The sequence below is a fragment of the Leiobunum rupestre genome, chromosome 8, assembly GCF_980474605.1.
Source record: "Leiobunum rupestre chromosome 8, qqLeiRupe1.1.hap1, whole genome shotgun sequence".
Taxonomy (NCBI): domain Eukaryota; kingdom Metazoa; phylum Arthropoda; class Arachnida; order Opiliones; family Sclerosomatidae; genus Leiobunum; species Leiobunum rupestre.
The window spans coordinates 6,758,253-6,781,577 of NC_143391.1; the positions used below are offsets into that span (position 1 = coordinate 6,758,253).

Below are 23,325 nucleotides of genomic sequence, written 5' to 3' on the forward strand. Positions count from 1 at the left end.
GGTCACATTACCCGCCCTGTTCGTCTCACCAAAATCTTTGAAGTTGTCAGCTGACTTTGTCAGCTTCGAGCAAGGCCGGTTTCGAGCGAGCTATACACGAGTCGAAATCGGCGAGCTAAAATGTCCCCCCAGCCGAGCTTGAGCCGAGTCACTTTTCTTCGAGCCTATGTCGAACCGAGTCATAAATTAGTTGAGCGCATATCGAGTTGGGCCTTAACTTCACCTCTCTCACCTTCCGCTAGTGCAAGTCGTCCCTTGACTGCCAACTCATTTTCTACGGGAAATCGCGGATTAATACATTGTTTAAAAAACCGCTTATCCTGTTTAGAAACTGTTTAATGAACATCTAACCCGATTTACGGTACATTTTGTAAGCTCTTTCAATGTATTCGGACAACTTTTCGGTTTACTTAATTAATCTATTTAATAAATAATTAAACAATTTAATAAATAATTAAACAATTTAATAAATAATTAAACAATTTAATAAATAATTAAACAATTTAATAAATAATTAAACAATTTAATAAATAATTAAACAATTTAATAAATAATTAAACAATTTAATAAATAATTAAACAATTGAATAAATAATTAAACTATTGAATAAATAATTAAACTATTGAATAAACAATTAAACTATTGAATAAATAATTAAACTATTGAATAAATAATTAAACTATTGAATAAACAATTAAACTATTTAATAAATAATTAAACAATTTAATAAATAATTAAACAATTTAATAAATAATTAGACAATTTAATAAATAATTAAACAATTTAATAAATAATTAAACTATTAAATTAATAATTAAACTTTTGAATAAATAATTAAACTATTGAATAAATAATTAAACTATTGAATAAACAATTAAAATATTTAATAAATAATTAAACTATGGAATAAATAATTAAACTATTGAATAAACAATTAAACTATTTAATAAATAATTAAACTATTTAATAAACAATTAAACTATTTAATAAACAATTAAACTATTTAATAAATAATTAAACTATTTATATTTTAATTAAACTATTTATATTTTAATTAAACTATTTAAATTTTAATTAAACTATTTAAATTTTAATTAAACTATTTAAATTTTAATTAAACTATTTAATAAATAATTAAACTATTTATATTTTAATTAAACTATTTATATTTTAATTAAACTATTTATATTTTAATTAAACTATTTATATTTTAATTAAACTATTTAAATTTTAATTAAACTATTTAATTTTTAATTGAACTATTTAAATTTTAATTGAACTATTTAATTTTTAATTGAACTATTTAAATTTTAATTGAACTATTTAATTTTTAATTGAACTATTTAATTTTTAATTGAACTATTTAATTTTTAATTGAACTATTTAATTTTTAATTGAACTATTTAATTTTTAATTGAACTATTTAATTTTTAATTGAACTATTTAATTTTTAATTGAACTATTTAATTTTTAATTGAACTATTTAATTTTTAATTGAACTATTTAATTTTTAATTGAACTATTTAATTTTTAATTGAACTATTTAATTTTTAATTGAACTATTTAATTTTTAATTGAACTATTTAATTTTTAATTGAACTATTTAATTTTTAATTGAACTATTTAATTTTAATTGAACTATTTAATTTTTAATTGAACTATTTAATTTTTAATTGAACTATTTAATTTTTAATTAAACTATTTAATTTTTAATTAAACTATTTAATTTTTAATTAAACTATTTAATTTTTAATTAAACTATTTAATTTTTAATTAAACTATTTAATTTTTAATTAAACTATTTAATTTTTAATTAAACTATTTAATTTTTAATTGAACTATTTAATTTTTAATTGAACTATTTAATTTTTAATTGAACTATTTAATTTTTAATTGAACTATTTAATTTTTAATTGAACTATTTAATTTTTAATTGAACTATTTAATTTTTAATTGAACTATTTAATTTTTAATTGAACTATTTAATTTTTAATTGAACTATTTAATTTTTAATTGAACTATTTAATTTTTAATTGAACTATTTAATTTTTAATTGAACTATTTAATTTTTAATTGAACTATTTAATTTTTAATTGAACTATTTAATTTTTAATTGAACTATTTAATTTTTAATTGAACTATTTAATTTTTAATTGAACTATTTAATTTTTAATTGAACTATTTAATTTTTAATTGAACTATTTAATTTTTAATTGAACTATTTAATTTTTAATTGAACTATTTAATTTTTAATTGAACTATTTAATTTTTAATTGAACTATTTAATTTTTAATTGAACTATTTAATTTTTAATTGAACTATTTAATTTTTAATTGAACTATTTAATATTTAATTGAACTATTTAATATTTAATTAAACTTGTAGAGCCGCGAGTAGAAGCAAAAGAATGACATTCAGATTTGCAATTCGCAGTCGAACAACCCAAAAACATTTATTGCAACCATTTAAATACAGTTTTTAAAAAAATATACAAATTAAAATTTTGGTAAAAAACTAGAGATTAGGAGTTTTTTAAAGGCGCCCACATTACTTCCGCTCTAATGACAATGATACCGGATGACTGGCATTGAAACACGACCGGACCGTGTCTGATAATTTTTTGTTCCTGGTTCCACGTCGGCAAACGATACCTTCTTCGAAAACATCTTTGGTTCGACAAAGGCCGTAGTCGCCCCAGGTTCCTCCAACAGAAGCTCAGGCTCAAGGAATGCGGGTTTCAATCGATCAATGGTGACATGATCTTCTCGATTTTTGATTTGCAACTTGATTTGATTACTTTGGCTGTAATGGCTTCCGCACGGTATCATTCCTAATCCAGACGTGTGAACATTTCAGCAGATCGTTGTGAACAAAAACTTTTTGCTTGGCGGGGTTCGATGCCGGACTTGGGCGCAGTGAATCCGTGAGTTCTTCCATGCCGAGCTGTGACTTGGAAGGATTTATGATGATCCCGTAGTCTTTAAACCGGTCAAAAAGTAACCGCAAATGCTCCTTGTGCGTCTCCGCATTGGGGGATGCCACGGCGATGTCGTCAACATAATCGAACACGAAATCCAAACCCCTACAGACTTCATCCATAAATCTTTGGAACGACTGGGCGGCGTTGCACAGGCCAAACGGCATTCGTAAAAACTCGAACAGTCCGAATGGGGTGATGACGGCTGTCTTGTGGACGTCGTCGGGGTGAACGGGTATTTGATGGAATGCTTTGACGAGATCAAATTTCGAAAATATTTGACATCCAGCGAAGTTTGCGGTAAAGTTGTTTAGAACAGCCAAAGGATATCGGTCAGGACGGGTATGTTTGTTCAAAGCTCGGAAATCCCCGCACGGTCGCCATTCGCCGTTTTTCTTGCGCTTCATAAGAAGTGGACTTGCGAAGTTGCTCTTTGATGGCCGGCAAATCCCTTGTTCCATCATGAAACAGAATTCTCTTTTCGCGAAAGTTTTTTCGGATCAAGGTTGCGAACCCGTTCTGCTACTGGTGGTCCAGTGGTTTCGATGTGGTGGAAAACGTTATGTTTTGGCTGCCGTGGTACTTCCGATGGACGGGTAATCTCAGGATATAAAGCAAGGATTTTGTGAAAGTCTGATGAACCGGAAATCGTAGTAATTCCTCTGGCCGGGTAATCAAGGACGTCACAGCGAGCGGCGAGTGACGTTGCGCTGTCCACCAATTTCTTCAATTTTAAATCAGGTAAGAGGTGGAAATTCGTCATAAAGTCAGCTCCTATGATCGGTTTTCCCACCTCTGCGATGGTGAACTTCCACTTGAAAGATCTACGTAGTCCGAGATCAAGTTGCAGGAGTTTCGTCCCGTACGTCCTGATTGGCGTTCCGTTGGCTGCATAGAGTTGTACGTGACGATTTATTTGACGCTTATCTTGATTAGTGGGTGGGATTACAGATACGTCAGCTCCGGTGTCAATCAAGTATTTACGCTGTGATGTTTTATCAAAAATGAAAAGACGACGAGAAATTAGGCCAGGATCGTCGGTCGCCGCTAAACCCGACCGGCCACTTAGTTTTCCGGATCCGAACGTCTGTGTGGTGAAGAGTTTCGCTTCTAATCTCAGGGATCCTGGCATTTATTTGCTTTTTCGCTGAAACGGAAATGGTAGAAACAGAGCTTCCCTCTTGGGTTGAAACTGCGTCCTCGTGATCGTGAACGGTTGCGTTCCCCGCTAGAGTAGTCTCTTCCATGATGCTGGGTGCGCCCGCGGCTGAACGATTCGAATTTTATGTTTAACTCGTTGATCTGTTGTACGAGGTGCTCGATGGGCGACGCTTCTCGAAAAGTGGATGTTTGCGAGGTCACGGCGGATATGGTACTCGGTCGTAAAGTTTCGACGACCTTGTCTGCTTGGGCGGCAATTTTATCCAGGTCACTCTCGTTGCTCATGACAAGGATGCCACGGACTTGCTCGGGTAATTGGTCCAAAAACAATGACTTTAAAATAGCGTCGTTTGCTTGTGATCCGGCTTGATTCCTCAACGTCTGTAGGAAAAGCGAAGGTTTTTGGTCGCCGATCAGCATTCCGCCGAGAAGCGTCCGTAGTCTTTTCTCGTCCGTTTTGCTAAACGACGCAATGATTCTTGACTTAATTGCTTGAAAGGGGGCCTCCGGTGGTTTTTTCAGAATGTCGGAGACGTATGGAATGATCGTTTGGCCCAAGGATTGTAGCACATAATCAAACTTTGATTGATCTGAAGTAATGCGGTGGATCCGGAATTGTGACTCAATCGCGGAAAACCATAGATCAGGGCTTTCCCTCCAGAACTGTGGCAACTTGATTGAAACACGGGCAATTTCTTGATTCATAGAGCTGTCTTGCGTGAGCTGATCTCTCGATGACAAGGCCTGTCTGAGTTGTTCCGATAGCTGTTGAACTTGTTCCGAGAGTGAGTAAAGTTATCGTCTCCTTCAGGTGTGGCTTTAGACATGATGCGTTACGAGTCTCGAGTCACCAATTGTAGAGCCGCGAGCAGAAGCAAAAGAATGACTATCAGATTTGCAAGTCGCAGTCGAACAACCCAAAAACATTTATTGCAACCATTTAAATACAGTTTTTAAAAAATTTACAAATTAAAATTTTGGTAAAAAAATTAGAGATTAGGAGTTTTTTTTAATTGAACCATTTAATTTTTAATTAAACTATTTAATTTTTAATTAAACTATTTAATTTTTAATTAAACTATTTAATTTTTAATTAAACTATTTAATTTTTAATTAAACTATTTAATTTTTAATTAAACTATTTAATTTTTAATTAAACTATTTAATATTTAATTAAACTATTTAATTTTTAATTAAACTCTTTAATATTTAATTAAACTCTTTAATTTTTAATTAAATTCTTTAATTTCGAATTAAACTCTTTAATATTTAATTAAACTCTAATATTTAATTAAACTCTAATATTGAATTAAACTTTAATATTTAATAAAACTCTTTAATATTTAATAAAACTCTTTAATATTTAATAAAACTCTTTAATATTTAATAAAACTCTTTAATATTTAATAAAACTCTTTAATATTTAATAAAACTCTTTAATATTTAATAAAACTCTTTAATATTTAATAAAACTCTTTAATATTTAATAAAACTCTTTAATATTTAATAAAACTCTTTAATATTTAATAAAACTCTTTAATATTTAATAAAACTCTTTAATATTTAATAAAACTCTTTAATATTTAATAAAACTCTTTAATATTTAATAAAACTCTTTAATATTTAATAAAACTTTAATATTTAATAAAACTCTTTAATATTTAATAAAACTCTTTAATATTTAATAAAACTCTTTAATATTTAATAAAACTCTTTAATATTTAATAAAACTCTTTAATATTTAATAAAACTCTTTAATATTTAATAAAACTCTTTAATATTTAATAAAACTCTTTAATATTTAATAAAACTCTTTAATATTTAATAAAACTCTTTAATATTTAATAAAACTCTTTAATATTTAATAAAACTCTTTAATATTTAATAAAACTCTTTAATATTTAATAAAACTCTTTAATATTTAATAAAACTCTTTAATATTTAATAAAACTCTTTAATATTTAATAAAACTCTTTAATATTTAATAAAACTCTTTAATATTTAATAAAACTCTTTAATATTTAATAAAACTCTTTAATATTTAATAAAACTCTTTAATATTTAATAAAACTCTTTAATATTTAATAAAACTCTTTAATATTTAATAAAACTCTTTAATATTTAATAAAACTCTTTAATATTTAATAAAACTCTTTAATATTTAATAAAACTCTTTAATATTTAATAAAACTCTTTAATATTTAATAAAACTCTTTAATATTTAATAAAACTCTTTATTTAAAAAATAGATGCATACTTTCTATTACGAGAAATAAATAACTAACATTGTAAGACTACTTCCTGTGAGACTGGGACTCGGACACACAACCTCGCGGTATATGATCATAGTACAACGTCCTTAACCTCTCGGCCTATCTCGCCTACAATTCCATTTCGAATTTCTTTTCCAGTAATTACAATGTTATCCAAGGCTTAGCTTAAAATCGAGCTTGTGCATCGCAGACGGCCATTTTTGTTTCACGAGCAACGAGTCGAGCTAGTTTCTTGGCGAGCGAGCGAGCAACGAGTCAATATAGTTTGTTGAAGAGTGAGCAACGAGTCGGGCTAGTTTGTTGACGAGCGAGCAACGAGTCGCGATAGTTTATTGACGAGCGAGCAACGAGTTGAGCTAGTTTGTTGACGAGCAAGCAACGAGTCGCGCGAGTTTCTTCACGAGCGAAACGAACCACAATCTAAAAATTTCACCGCTGAATGTATAAACCTTTTTCTAAAAATATAAATTATTATCATATTTTTCGTATGCTATGTGAGGCATTCAGGACCGGACTATAGGGGGAGGGGGACCATGTGGTTGCTCAGTGATAATCATGAATGGTGATGAATGTGCAAAACGTGTTTACAACTGCCCTTAATTTTAAGGCCGGACAATAAACAGTATTAACAACATAACATTATTAACATAAATTTAAGTATTTATGTCATTGGTATATATTGACTTGAAACGTAAAGAGGCGCAGTAAAAAGTTGCCTTAAGGTTCTTTCCCACTATCCAAGTTTAGTCAGCTGACTAAATCAGGCGGACTAGTTAGCCTGCCTTATTTGGAATTCACACTAATCAACGGACACGGTCACATTACCCGTCAATTGTAATAAGCTTAAATTTAGGAATAAACTTATATATTAAAGATAATGTTGTAAATAAGAAAATTAAAATTAAAAAAAATTAATATGTAAGTATAGGTATAAAAATACGACAAAAACCACTTATCTATATTTTAAATACGATAAAATACAATTCTTATACACAAATATAGTCAGAAAGATACTATAAAAACTCTTTATTCAACTTTAATACGATAAATTAACTTTCCAATGTGTAAATAAAGGTCGGAAAATACTCTACGTTCATTACGTTAAAATATATTTCAATACGCAGATATAGGTGGAAAATTACTACAAAAACACCTTAACTTGGCGTTTAATACGTTAAAATACTTTTCCGATACGCAAATATAGGTACAAAGATACTATTTAAACATCTTAACTCTACTTCAAATCGGATAAAATATATTTCAGATATGCAAATACATAGGAAATAGTGACAACAACCCAAAAAATCGAACACTTCGCATTCTTCACCCCGTGATCGTACGGTCATACGTTTTATAAATAACGTTAATTTTGAATAATTTAACAATAAAATACCAATTGTCTATTTATTTCCTATTTTTTCATTCTATAATATATAACTTTATTCCTAAATTTATAAGTTTATTACAATTGGCATATCATATTCGACTCATCTTACAAAATACGTATATATAAATTTATCAGGTCCTCATACGGAATCACGTGTACAATTACAATACTTAAGACAGATACGTTTCTCATACTAAAACTTGAGATATTTATTTTAACAAAATGCTTGTGATTTTGGCCAAGCACTACTTTGGTATATAATCACTTAATAATATTTAATGGTGTTTATAATTAATTGGATTCTCTATAACAAAACACTTGTGACGTAGTAGAGAGAAGGGTCTTTCAGACGACCTAAATTTTAGCATTTCTGAACTTTTTATATTAATTATGTTTTATTACTTATAACCATATGGATTTCAATACATTTGAAGAAGCAAGTAAAATAGCGGAAGAGTATAATGTGACGTGGTTAGATGTGCAAGAAATAAGAAAGCATTTGGAAGAAATGGAAAAGCTTATTGAAGAGTGGAAATTTAAGCTAGATGAAGCTAGTCAAAGAGAAATTGTACTGAGAAATAAAGTTAAAGATATAAAAACCGATATAATTGGATTGAAAATATTGCAAGATAGTTGGAAGAGAGCAGAAAACTAGAAAGCGTGTTTACAAAAGGTTCTTTTAAACGTAACTTAGTACATTAATTAAGTATTTTTAAATATTTGAATATCGGAATTGTATTTTGTTGCATTAAAAGTAGAGTTTAGATGTTTTGGTAGTATTTTTCTATGTATTTGCATATCTGAAATTTATTTTATCCGATTTAAAGTAGAGTTAAGATGTTTAAATAGTATCTTTCTTATCATATTTGCGTATCGGAAAAGTATTTTAACGTATTGAACGCCAAGCTAATGTGTTTTTGTAGTATTTTTCCACCTATATTTGCGCATTGAAATATATTTTAACGTATTGCACGTAAAGTATATATATATATATTTGTATATCGGAATGTTATTTAACGTATTCGTATACCCATTTGAAATTATTAAATATTAGCCTAGCATAGCTGATGAGCTAGTCGAGAGCTTTTTTATTTTCATTAACCCCTCACACGTCTTGTAACCAAAAATGGACCAAAATGGACTGAAAGTACCTTAAAAGCGACCAAAGTCACCATTACCGGCCCTATGTACCCTATTTCGAACCATAAGTACCCTAAACTGGACCTATTAGCTTTATTGTTATGTTAAGAAAAAAATTGTGGTTCAATTTTGGGTACATGAAGTATTTCGGAGAGGGAACCCTCACTACCGCGATAGGCGTGAATACGTGTATGTTGATTTATCCACTTTTAAAACACTCGATATCAATCCATGATGTTATCATTTAAATTCAAATTAACCGCGCCCCAGGTAATCCACGCATGCGCGCGCGCACACTATCTCCCACCCAGGTTATCAAGTATCAATCTTTACAACTTACACAATTTCAACTTATTCCATACGATATTTAAAACGCGAGATAAAGATCAAGTACCATATAAGTGTACTCTTTAAATATTCGAGATAAGCGGAGATAAAGATAACGTAAAACAAGATGGTCCTGAACACAATATGTTGATATGAGAAAAAAACAAATCGTCGCGAGAAATATCATAAATATATTGACTTTTCAACGATTTTACCCCCATTTCACATCGAAAATCCTGGATCCCGATCTCGAACCTGAACCTGAACCCAGGTTCGGAGCCTCGCCCTTACTTTCCTTCTACTATAATACATATATATTTAACATTATTATATTACCTAAGCCTTATAAAATCCTAAAGCAGCGGATTTTTAACAAGGGAAATAAATGACTACTACCATAAGTGGTATTACTCTAAGTACCCAAGACGCGCTGTTCTCTGGGACGTGTTCTCCCCCTTTTCGTGACGTCAGCACGTGAGGTGGTTCAGGGGGCCGTTGCGAGCGCGAAAAATCCTCGAGAAAATCGAAGAGAGAAAGATTTGAATTTTATTTCTGCTAGTGGCGCCCACTAGTGTGCCAAACGGGAATGAACTAAAATGTGGAAACTCATCGGGTTAGGCCATTTCTCTCGTATAGGAGATTTTGGGGGAAAGAATATTCAAAACTATCCCCCTCTCTGCGAATCGAGCCGAGCCTCGGGAATCGTGAGGAAACTCGAGAGACGTTCGTTTTTTTCCCCTTCGGTTTTCTATTAACCAAGCACTAAGGCGTAAGCTTACCGCGGCAATAGTTAGCTATCATTTTAATAGCAGGTAAAGGTAGTTCTATTTTAGAGAGAGAGAGTTGGGCACACGGACACGCATGGCCCCCATAGAACCCGTTCGAACTTGGGTACTTAGAGTAATACCACTTATGCTAGTACTGAATAGATTATATTACATTGTCCATTCTAAAATGAAAATATGCCCAACGAATGGATCCGTATTATTGAGATAAGAACTTTAAACTGAGTTGAAATGGTGGGAAAACGACCTTGGATTATTCCAGTTAGAAAAACACTATCGTTTGAGTATCAAAATTTGTGTGGGCTTCACTGCAATATAGCAGATAAAATAAAATAAAATATTTTGGGAAATTAGCGGAATTAACTATTGAAAGAGGTACCATGGAAACGAAATGACTTCATCCCCAGGCACGAGCTAACCTATAGATGGTTAAAGTTAGAAACGTGCGAGGAATTCTGCCAGTTTTAAAAATCAGCTTCACTTTAAAGCTGATGACGCGTTTTTCATCACGTAGATGGAAGTAACGTATTTGGCTTTTAAGTGATTATGTTACATGAGGTCATATTTATCTAATGAATTTCAAATTACAGGTAGTTTTTTCTTCATCTGTTCATGAAGTGGGGATTTCTTTGCAAGAGAGTTATTCTTTAAAACGGAAGAATACATCTATTGGACATTCTCAAACACTTTTATTTTATATTTTTAAACCAATCGTAACTAGTGTCGTAACAAAAACTTATGCATTTTATGGGCCGATAAAGGAACTAATTATGTCCAAGCTGAAAATTTTAGGATCGAAGAGGCTTGTGGTCCTATATAACCTCCCAAAAGTCCCCGAGTGTCGGACGATGCGGTTCACCGCCATCTTGGAAAATGGCCGCCTCACCGGATTTAACAATATCTGGCGATCTAATCGACCGATTTCAATTAAATTTGGGTTAACGATGTGTTGAGTTTAATAGAAATAACACATATTTGAACACCATACTTTATTAATCCGGGGTAAAACATCTTTTAAGTAACAAATAATCGAAAATATTTTCATTATATTAATTGTTTTTACAATGGTATACATATTTTTTTCAACACTTAATATATTTAGCGTAATTCCGGGTTAACGTAAGTCTTTAGAGTTTTAAAATCGGTTTATTATTTTCCGAGCTATCACAATTTGTTTATTACCCCACACTTTTCTCTTTCAAACGTAAACTGAAAAATATTTTAATATTTTTTCACCTAGATCTATGGTTAGGAGTATATTATCACATTATAATATTATAATATTATAAAATTATTATTTTATAATTATATAATTAATTATGTAATATAATATTTTGATGTATTTGTTATACTTTCGCTCAGTTATTTTATTTAGCGTAGAGATATTTGTTATACTTTCTCTCAAAGGTCCATATTCTTTTCTTTCCGATATGAACGACAAACTGAGATACAAATTATTATCGCTCTTCACACTATTTTATAATTAGTTTCTGGGATTAAAACCCCGAAGCTTTTTCGTTATTGTTCATGGTGGAGGGAGTAGTCGGGGCTATTGTTATCCGAGCCGCCGTGAGGTTGAAGTTTAAAGAGATAATCGAGAAGAAGTATTAAACCGTGTCAGGTGTCCGCGTCACCTCTTCCAGTTTGAAAACCACATATTTAGTTTTAAAGGGATTAAAACATTGATCGAATGCAGTTTGAAGAGAAAAAACAAAGTTCACGAAAAAAGTTTCGCAAGTACTCTCGTTCGTTGTTCCTGTCGGAAAACCTATACTCATCCTAATAGTGGAATTAGATCAGCTCTTGAAGAATTTAATTTCAAATATAGTTGTTTATTTTGATGGAAGGGTATAATAGAGAGACGATAACGCGATGCCGTTTCGAAAGTCACTACATTAGAAATAACTAACGCGATAGAGAAACGCGCACAGGAACGTGTAAATACCGTGGTCGATTCATGGCCGCTGAAGCCAAGTACCACAGACCTTGCAAACCTAATTTTTTTTACTAGAAGAATCATCGTCGGGCCATTCGTCAAGACCAAGAACTAGCAGAAGCTCCGTCAGTGCCCAAAGAATCTTTGCCACTAAACCCAGAGTTGGACAACAAAACTTTTTAGCCAATAAGAAAAACAAATCAAGATTTATCGACGTTTTGTTAAGACACCTCTGTAATTCTGCAATTAAAGTTCTACAAACTAAAGCGGACAACCCGACTTGATCAAAATATTACCCTACTCGATTGCATAAAATCACTACTCGCACAGCTCTAGATTAAATTGGTGCTATCGACCTTAAACAGCCTTTTTCGAATTCCCTAATAATCATTCGCTCTAAAGTTTTGAACTCCTCAATGTTCCACCAGCATTGAGGTTTCATACTCGGAAAAGTTTCACTTGCATAACCCCTCAACTCAATTTCGCTAAAAGTGGAGCCGTAAGTTCCATCCGATGGTGGACAAAGAAACAAAGCACTGTTCTAACGAAAAATACTCAACATTATTAGGTGGTTTACAAAAGGAGAAACTGCAGTTTGGACTATACCAACATTACAACCACGTCTACTGCCTCAGCTGCAGAGGCGAAGAAGCAACAAGCACACCCCAGACAAGGAGAACGTACGACACGCCTTTTTAGACTGACATTTTCGTGTGTACATTTCTCATTGGCTAGACGCTTTAGCACCCACTACCATCGCAAGGAGAAAGCTCAGAGTATGTCTTCCCCCGCCCGTAAAAGGCTTTTCCAAAAAGCGCGTGCAATGAAAATTATACGCAAGACAGAGCTAGTAACTCAATGTTACAAGTCACGCTTCCCTAACCTTTCAGTTCCTACGCGTAACTCACGGGCTGATACTCCGGACGCTTCTCCAGCTGATTATATACCATTCACTTAAGAAGAAATGTACAAACCATGGATTTCGTAAACAATTACAGCTTCTGGAAAGGATTACATTTTCAATAATATAGTGCTTCATACTCCTTGCCTACCTCAATAAAATGCTAGACAACGCATACTTACTCCACGGTTTGGCGTGATCCCATTCTCCTCCCATTCTTCAAACCTGCCAAATTTCGACACTATCAGCATTCACGTGGGCCCAATGCAGGGTTGTTAATTTTTTTTAACCAAATAAATTGTTTTTTTTTATTATGAAATCAGATTTTAATGAATTTTCAGATAGGAATATCTTTATCCACCGCTTTTAGAGGTTTTTGGTTTATCAATATATTTTATTAAATATTAAATAATAATAATCAGCTAGGCTAATACCCAAGACACCACCTTAGGCCCAAGTCATCTAGCGACCTTTAATGCCTTAAACAGATGGCCGGGTTACAATGCGCAGGAGGGTGGTGGCAAGTCCTACATGCCAAGGTGATCCACCAGCTCCCTACGATAACTATTACCGTTGGCCTTTACAAGTTTAGTACGAAAGAAATAGAATCAACAAGAATAGCGGTAACCTTGTATCATACAATATTCCAATTATATATAGATATGCATTTCTCTTTCTGAAATTTGACCTATATTGCACTGCCTATTTGTTATATAATATCTAATTTTTATCCTCACAATTGGAATTTAAGTTCTAAAAATCCTTTCAGTACTGACATATGATGCTACTGCAGTTCAAGGTTGCTAGGCTATCCTTATGACTAGTGGTCTTCTTTAACAAGTCCCTTTCTGAGTCTGTTAAATTACTAGCGTCATGCTCGGGGTTGATTATGTAAGGAAGAAAATTAGAAGGGGTCAAAGCCATATGATAACGATCCTTGAGTTTTTTCATGACCACTTTGAAATTTCTTGAAGACTACTTTCTCAATATTTCCATATTTTAACCTGATGAGAAATAAAGCAACTATTGGACTGTGCTTTATCTAAACAAAAGACTAAGTATTTCTGCTTATGGCTACATTAAAAAAACTTGAGCTGTAACATCTATTTAAGTTTTACTTATCTCAAAAATCATTAATAATTGTGCCCAGTTACGACTCACCTCAACCCTAATTTATTGATTTTTACTTTTGGAAATCCTTAACTAATTATCAACTCTAAATAGTCCAGTATCGTTTGTATTTTTTGTTTTCTTCACCTATCCTTTCTATTTGTCCTTTTTATTTTTTTGAATTATGCCAAAATTTAAAAAAAATTTAAATATTTCGAGTTATTTTAAAACTAATCATTTTAAATCAATGATTTTTTAAAACACCTTTGATTAAAATGACAGCCCTGGTCCCTTGTCCTCCAATTTTATATCCAAAACCTTTTTTTGACAAGATTGTGGAAATCAGTTGTCTTTACCTCTTGGAAACTGATCTGTTACTTGCCTCGACTCCAACTAGCTCCAGTCGCTCGACCACTGAGCATTCCTTACGTACAAAATTGGATGCAAAACACGGCTTAAAACAAATGGTGTTCCTGAGAGTGGTTTTTCTGATCTACGCGACGCTTTTGAAAGCGTTAATCCGGATAAACTCCTATTGAAACTACACCAAAAAGATCACCATGGTAACATTAACAAGTGAATATGTAATCTTTCAGATTGTAAAATACAAGCGAGGGGTTGGTCTTTCAAAGAAATTCCGTACACTTCCCTACGGATTGAAAAAACGCAAAGCTATTGCACGACAAAAACATTCTTACGTGTGCTAATTGGATTTAGAGTAGCTCTGGAAATCTACTCTTTAGATAAACAGTTTTGCCAAGACCTTTTCAATTTTCGTATTGTTGCATCAAATCTTTTAGATTAGGCATTTATAGAATCAAGTACATTTGTTATTGCGACACGTGTAAAGTATAGATTTGGTCCCCAGAATTAAAAAATTACAATCACTTGTGAAGTGATGGGAACAAACTGCTAAATGTGATGGAGGATACAATCTTCGAATTTCTTTCATATTTTGATTCGCTTCATTTCTAAGTTGTGGATCCTTGAGAAAGCTATGACACTTTATTTGTGGTTCTTTCGTATATACAGGGTGTCCGGTATTGCTCTGAATGGGCATTTTTCTCTAAAACTACAAGAGTTAGAATGGCGAATTGTTTAGGGTATTATATTTATTATGGGAACGCTTTACATTCCCATTTTCTGAAAAATCAGAAAATATTTTCACGTTTTTCAAAAATTTCGTTGTAGAGAATTATAGAAAATGTCACTTGATAATTTTTGTTTCATTGAAAAATACCAATGGCTAGCTGCCATTAATTTGACCGTTAAATTTACGGTAATTTCTTAGAGTGTGTTTGTCCACATCAATTGTGATACCGAAGTCATTTGAATCACGCTAGTCAACTTTTAAAGATAAATTTATCGTTCCATTTCATCCAGCCCTTATCACAGGACATCACCGGACGACAAACTTTCCTTATACCCTGGAAGTTTTCGGCCAAGGTGGCTGCGGATGTTGCTTTAGGAAACATCGATGAAGATGTTTTGATGCCGAGGGAAGTGCTCGATGACGATCCTCGAACTCTTGTCCATGCTGCGCTGCTGCTTAGAGGGGAGCTGCCAGATTTTTTTTATTATTTTTGTTTTTTATTTAAATATTTTGGTTACATTTTGGTTTTATATGACCCAATTAAGAGAACTTGTATATGGGTCACATGGTTAACAAGGATCAATTATGTCTCTACAACAAACACAAAGAAAAAACACTAAATAAGATACAAAAAAGATAATGATTAATAATCTGACAACCATTTCTTAACATATTTTTTCTATAATTTGAATGAAGGTTCAAATATACACCTAGGGGGAACGCGTGGTTCTGAGGAATTACTTTATCACTATAATTAAATCGAGTAAGGTAATCATTATCACTATTTTGATAATTATTCTTATTTTTAAAAAAGTGTACAAGACTAGACAATTTAAACATTAGTTCAATGGAGAAAATGTTATATTCTTTATACAATAAGAAGGAGGGATAGTCAAATGGTTTATTTATGCATATTCTAATTATGTGGTTTTACATTTTTTGTAATGGTAACAAATTTGATTTATAGGCACTGCCCCAAGCAATAATCCCGTACTTCAGATGTGAATCTATCAGGGTAAAATATACACTCCTCAGAGTTGTGTAGGATAAAATATGACGCGAGAAATATAAATTGTAGGATGTGAATCTCAATTTTTTACTTTGTTTTTAATATGTGTATCCCATTTTAATGCTTGATCAAAATAGAAACCTAAATATTTTTGCATTTTAACATTATTTAAATCAACACAATCACAAGTGCGATTCGAATTGCAAGCTGAGGAGTGTAATTTTAAAGAATTACCACTTGGGATACTCTGCGGGCGAAAGGAAAATGTGATGTAATTGTTTTTTTTTTTAATATTCAAGCCTAAAAGATTTCGGTCTAACCATTTTTTAACATTATTTAAACAAATTTCTGCCTTTGTAAATACCTTCGGCCAATTAGAATCAAAAAACAATAAAACAGTATCATCGGCAAATGAATTAATTAAACCGGTACATTTTCCCTCACATAAATTGTTAATATATAACAAAAACAATATTGGTCCCAGGATTGTACCTTGGGGTATACCATAATTAATTATCGTGTCATCACTTAAAGTATCGTATAATTTTACCCGATATTTTCTCTAATGCAGGTAGCTTTGAAACCATGATAAGGCTATACCTCTAAATCCTATTTTTCTAACTTTGACAATAGTTTAAAATGACTAATTGAGTCGAAGGCTTTGGCTAAGTCCAAAAATATAGCAAGTACCTTATCAATATTCATAGAGATATTTTTGGTAAACTCATAAAGAGCATCTACGGTGTTCCTACCTTGTTGAAAACCGTATTGGTATTTATATATAATAGAATGTTTTGTTAAATAAGATACCATTCTAGCTTTTACACAATATTGATATCGGCCTATAATTATTTGGTAGGGTTTTATTGCCAGATTTATACATGGGAACTATAATAGTCAACTTGCAATAATCAGGGAAAGTTCCACTCGTTAGACTTAAATTAACAACGTATTGTAAGGGAAACTAATTAAATCCGCAATGTCAGTTAATATAGATGACCGTAGACCATCATGTCCAACTGCCGATGTTTTATTTAATATTTTAATTATAAACCTTTTTTCAATCTCATCCACTGGTTTAAAAAAAGATTTACAGTATTCTTTACTTGGAAGGTCTTCGGCACCAATAGCTAAATCTGATACTAAGTTATTTTCCTTCATTATTTTATAGGCCATATTTAATCCAACCTTAGCAAAAAAATCATTAAAAATATTGGCGCATTTTTTAGGAGATTCTGTAACATTTATTAATCTATTTTCTGATTGGTCCAATAGTACTTTAATATCGGTATCCGAACTCGGCTTAGATCTCGCTTCATTGATCACACGCCCAATATTTTTTTGAATCCTTATTACACCTGTCAATACGTTGTTTGAAGTATTGTTTTTTTGCATTCTTGATTATCGTCGTTAAGTCATTTCGATATTTAAAATATTTTTGTTTAAGCTGTATATTTAGGGGTTTTTTTTATCATTTATTTTCTCATAATATTTCTATATTTATCGATGTCAAGATACACCTAATATTAATATTTACTTTCTGTTCTACATTTCTAACTAGCGATATTTTTATAAAAATTAAAATTTCATTATCTAAAATACACGAGATAGATGTAACCTCGGTATACTTAATTTAATTAAAAATATGATCAACACAAGTAGAGCTTTCTCTTCTAGTGTAATTATTTATATAAGATTTATAACCATTTGTTGTCATAATATCTTGATATTCAGAAACAAATTGTAATTTTTGTGGGTCTAACTCAAATAAATTAATATTTTTATCTCCGATAATAACATAATTAGGTAGATTTTTTGAAGTTAATATACTTAACACCCTTTCAAGGTCATATAAAAAGATAATTTTGGCAGTACTCGGCGATCTATATATAGATAATATGCAGTATTCAATAGAGTATCCAATAATAACATCGATCAAAAGGCAGTTAGATTTTACAATTTGAATTTCCGTACATTCAATATTTATATCGCTTTCACAAATGCTACTAAGCCATCATTACGATTTAAATAGGTTTCCGTTTTAAAGGTTCGATAAAAGTTCAATTTCAAAACATTCGCCGGGTCACTCAGGGCTTCATGTTTCACTGGAAGAGGCTGCCGCAGTAATACCGAAAAAACTTGTATTGTTCCTGAGCGTACTGATAGGCGGAGACGAGGTTCTCGCCGACTTGGTCGCCGACCAAGACGATGAAGAAGACGACGATAACTTAGAATCTGTACAACTACGTCATTCACTCAAAAACTTTGAGCTCTCTATAGGCCAAGATATAGTCTACGCTGTGAGTGGCGGTAAGAAGCTGACACCAAAACATATTGGATTAGCTTTATCTGTACTTCAGCAGACACAATCTCGTAAACTTGTAACTCTGCTACACTCGGCGGGGCAATGTATGAGCTGTAAGCAGGTCCTCCAGGCAGATAGAGCTTTCGCAAATTTAACTTTGAGGTTCCTCGACAAAGCTACCAGTGCCGTAATCCCCCCAAAATTCAAGGTGGCTACAACTGACGACAGCAATGAACCAGCTTTGCATATAACGGAGGACAACTTCGACATTCTGACAGATACCTTTGAACGGCCCCAGATGGTCGCTTTCCAGCGAGTTGACCAAAGTACAGATGAAGTCTTGCGCACCGTGAAGCTTGACCCTAAATCAACATTAAAGGTCCCCGGCGTGCTGAATGTGTTGTTGCCCCCAAACATTCCAAAGGTGAGACCAGAGCCTCATTTTGCGAAAGCAGTAGAAGCCGATTGGTTTCGCGTCAGTGAGCCCGGAGATATGAAAACCTACCGCTATGTGTCGAGGAGTCTCGACTTCAATATGTGGCCTTCGGGATGTCTCGTGTACACGATACGATTAAGCTAGGGTGGACGGAATTCAATAAAAAATCATCCGGCTCTACTTACGACGTTTCGGCCATTGGGTTTATGCCCTGAATTCTGAGCCCCGCTCATGAGATGATAACACTAAACACAGTCGTCCGAAGATTCATTGTGACTGCTGACAATCTTGGAAAGCGTCATGTAATACTGACAATAGACCGGGCTGTTTTAACTGAAATGGTGTTCGCAAGAGGTGCAGAGCCGAGTTATTCTAAGGATGGGCGGCCTTCACATAGCTATGCACTTCCTCAAGGTTATCGAAAAGCACACGACAGGGAGCGGCCTCAACGAAATGTGGCTAGAAAGCGGACTAATGGGTTAAAGCAGTATTTCCAAAGTTCTCGACGGCAAGGCTTATGGAAAAAGAATGAGGGCTCACAAGATTACGCTTCAAGCTATATGGCGGATATTAACTCCTTAGATCACGTTTTTCTTTGAAGAGCACGGCGTCGTTCCTGCAGAGTTTATGCGCATATCGAAAGACCCTCTACAGTTGAAATAATTCCAAAGAAAGCCTAAATTTTGAATTTTGGTGGTCCTACATGGACATGGTTCTGACGCTACTTATGTTTACGAGAGGTATCCGAGATGGCAAGTGGCACACATATCGAGCATCTCTGACAGAAATACTTCCGTTCATCGCCCGATATGACCACCGAAATTACTTCAGATCTCTCACAGCGTACATCTGTGACATGAATCAGTTGCCGGCCGAAGTTGAAGACGAGTTCTTGAATGGTGACTTAGCAGTGCTAGGTTCCCACCAGGAATTCTCTGAAGTTGATCCAGACCACGAGCAGGAATGGGTTGTCAGCATCAGCAAGGGCGCCGGTGGATTAGTCGGGATAACTCAAGATGTATCCACGGTTCAGCGCTGGGCTCTATCGTTCCACTGGAGATGAGAAATCACTCAACAAACCTTCGCTAGGTATGGACAAGGCCTATTGAAAACGGGTTGGGAGGGGAAACCAGGTCGAAGAAAAAGAGATAACTCATACGAAGATGCACTTCTCAAGTTTATGCAGGCGTTCAACTTGATAGACTCTACGGCTCCCAGCTCAAGTGTCTGCAACGTCGCCACAAAAGACCGGGCAACCAAAGAGATTCCGGCATCGCACCTTGTAGCAAAGAAGCGCGGCTCAGATCTGCTAATCAATCTTGTGAAACAGCGGCTTGTTCTTCAAGAGTCATCTGGAAAAGTTTTTAATAGTTTTCATGATACCATACCGAAAAACTCTGTTTTGACCCTTTTAAAACTCTTTAAAGTTAAGGACTCTAAAGATCGGAAGAAGGTTGTAGAGGCTGACAGGGATGTTCTACGTCGTCTGATTGTATCTAACGAAGCAAGCAGACAAATTGACTTGCCCTCCATTTTGAAACACGAGCTTCTTCCTGTACCTTTATCGTTGGCGGAAATGAATGGCACCCTCAGATCGTCGGAAAAGGCATCAGTGGTAAAACTCGTTGCTGAAGGCGTGAAATGCCCACACTCATTTGAAATTGATCGGGAGACTTTACAACTTATTATAGACGGTCAAGCTTTAGTGAACAGCATTGGAAAACCTGCAAACGCCACTACTTTCGGAGACCTTGCTGCAATCTTCATCGACAGGGTAGTTCACCTTGGAAGATCGTATGCCAGAGTGGACATCCTTTTCGATCGGTATCGTCCGAAGTCAATTGAAAGTGTGACCCGTAGCAGATGAACCAGGGGAGCCGCTCCAGTAAGAAGGGACATTACAAATGCAGCCGTTCCACTGCCAAAAGCTTGAAAGAATTTTCTAGCACTGGGGGAAAACAAGGCCGACCTCGCCCGCTTCCTCTGTCAAGAACTTCCCAATGCTCAAAAGAAGAACATCTTGGCGTTCCACGCAGTCACGGGTTGCGACTCAACATCTCACCTGGAACGATAACGAAAAAATCAGCGTGGAAAGTCTTCAAGGGAACGTCCTGCTGGCTTCTGAACGAACTAGGGCACTCTCCACCGACTCCCTCATCAAAGCCCAATGCAGAAACATTCCTGGTACAGCTCTACAAGGCTGGTAATTTTTTTTTGGTGTTTCAGCAAGACCAACTTCAGTTTATTTAATGTTAAAGCAATTCTTCTTGTCTTAACAATTGGGCAAAGACGAATCCAGCGGGGATGTAGCGAGTCAACAGCTTTTCCGTGTTGTGAAAAAGCTGGAAGCCTTACCTCCAACAAGCGATGCGCTGAGACTACACCTGCTAAGATGCCATTACCAGTTAAAAACATTTTGAAAGCGGTGGCATACTCCGGGTAAAACCAGTTGCTTTTCGGCACTGACAAGTTAAAAATGCTTTCAGGTGAACGTGTGGGAAAATGCTCATCATGCCCGACCGGTGGTGATTAATCCTGAGTCATATGGCTGGAGACTTCTCTCAAACCAGTACATTCCAATCCTTATGACCATTGAACCCGTCCCCAAAAGCCTGCACGGATATCGTACACTGTAATTGTTCATCCCAGTGCCTGACTGCCACGTGCACGTACATGAGGAATGGACTGACTTGTACCAAGTTATGCGACCGCTCTCGACAATGTTTAAAATCTTTAAATGGTTGATTTCTTATTTTCCTTGCCACCTTGCCATAAGCTGAAAACACTTCAAGAATGATTATTTTCACATCTTCCATGCTTCATTGCTCAATCCGTTATATTCTTATCATTTTTCACAAGTTAGTGGCCGAGTAGTTAAGGTGACAGACTCGAAGTTTGTTGGGATCTTCCCGCGCAGGTTCGCATCCTCCCGGCTGGGGTTGTAATTTTTTTCTCTATCGCTGTTGCTGTATAAATCAATCCGTAAGATGTTATTCTTAGAGTTTTTCACAAATTGGTGATAGTAAAGGGCAGTCGTGGCCGAGTGGTTAAGACGACAGACTTGAACTCTGTTGGAATCTTCCCGCGTAGGTTCGACTCCTGGCAACTGCGGTTGTCAAATCTATCGCTTTGGCTTTGTAAATCAATTCGCGGTTGTCTAGGGCAGTCAAGGCCGAGTGGTTAAGGCGACCGACTAGAAATCAGTTGGGATTTTCCCGCGCAGGTTCAAATTCTGCTGACTGCGGTTGTCAATTCATTCTATATCACTTAAGCTGTGTAAATCAATCCGTAAGATGTTATTCTTATCATTTTTCACACATTGTTGAACATCAACGGCAGTCGTGGCTCAGTGGTTAAGGTGACAGACTAGAAATCTGTTTTGATCTTCCCGCGCAGGTTCAAATCCTGCCGTCTGCGGTTGAAAATTCATTCTCTATCGCTTTAGCTGTGTATATCAATCCGTAAGATTTCATTTTTATAATTTTTCACAAATTATTCAGTTACAAGGGCTGTCGTGGCCGAGTGGTTGGGGCGACAGATTAGAAATCTCTTGGGGTCTTTCAGCGCAGGTTCGAATCATGCCGACTGCGGTTGTCATTTCATTCTCTTTCGCATAGGCTATGTAAATAAATCCGTAAGATTTCATTCTTGTAATTTTTAACAAATAATTGAACTACAGGGCAGTCGTGGCCGAGTGTTAAGTTGACAGACTAGAAATCTGTTGGTATCTTCCCGTGCATATTCGAATCCTGCCGACTGCGGTTGTCAATTCGGTCTCTATCGCCTGGCCGGTGTAAAGCAATCCGTAAGATTTAATTCTTATATTTTTTTACAAATAATGGAATAACAGGGCAGTCGTGGCTGAGTGGTTAAGGTGACAGTTTAGATATCATTTGGGATTTTCCCGCGCAGGTTCAAATCCTGCCGACTGCGGTTGTCAATTTATTCTCTATCGCTTTTGGTTGTGTAAATCAACCCGTAAGATGTTATTCTTATCATTTTTCACACATTGTTGAACTACAAGGGCAGTCGTGGCCGAGTGGTTAAGACTACGGACTAGAAATCTTGCCGCGCAGGTTCGGAACCTGCCAACTGCGGTTGTCAATTCTATCTCTATCACAATGGCTGTGTAGATCAACCCGTAATATATTTTTCTTATCATTTTTCAAAAATTTGCCAATATCAAGGCCGGTGGTGGCCGAAGGGTCAAGGCGTGTGACTAAAAACCTGTTGGGCTGTGCCCGCGCAGGATCGAATCCTGCCGACTGCGGGCGGTACGTTTTCCTATAGAGCTATGGCTAAAGAAATCGACCCTTCAGATAATGCTTTTATCATTTTTTACAAAATTAGCAGTGTTAAGGGCAGTAGTGGCCGAGTGGCTATGAAAACTGATCCGTACGATATGGTTCTTATTATTTTTAAAAATTTGCACGTTACCAGGGCAGACAAGGTAGCGTGGTTAGGGCGACGTACAGAAAATCTGTT

At 34.5% G+C, this 23,325-nt stretch overlaps 1 protein-coding gene across 1 annotated transcript; it reads right to left on the bottom strand.

Moving 5' to 3' along the window:
• Window positions 1–4,093: 4,093 nt before the first annotated feature.
• LOC149932257 (uncharacterized) lies at window positions 4,094–4,843 on the bottom strand. Its single transcript, XM_090157091.1, has one exon. The coding sequence runs from the start codon at window positions 4,841–4,843 to the stop codon at window positions 4,094–4,096; it is 750 nt and encodes a 249-aa protein (XP_090013217.1).
• Between the last annotated feature and the right edge of the window lie 18,482 nt (window positions 4,844–23,325).

Bases quoted from the DNA above. Each gene is read 5' to 3' on its own strand.
- LOC149932257 (XM_090157091.1), bottom strand. From the start codon at position 4,843: ATGAATCAAGAAATTGCCCGTGTTTCAATCAAGTTGCCACAGTTCTGG.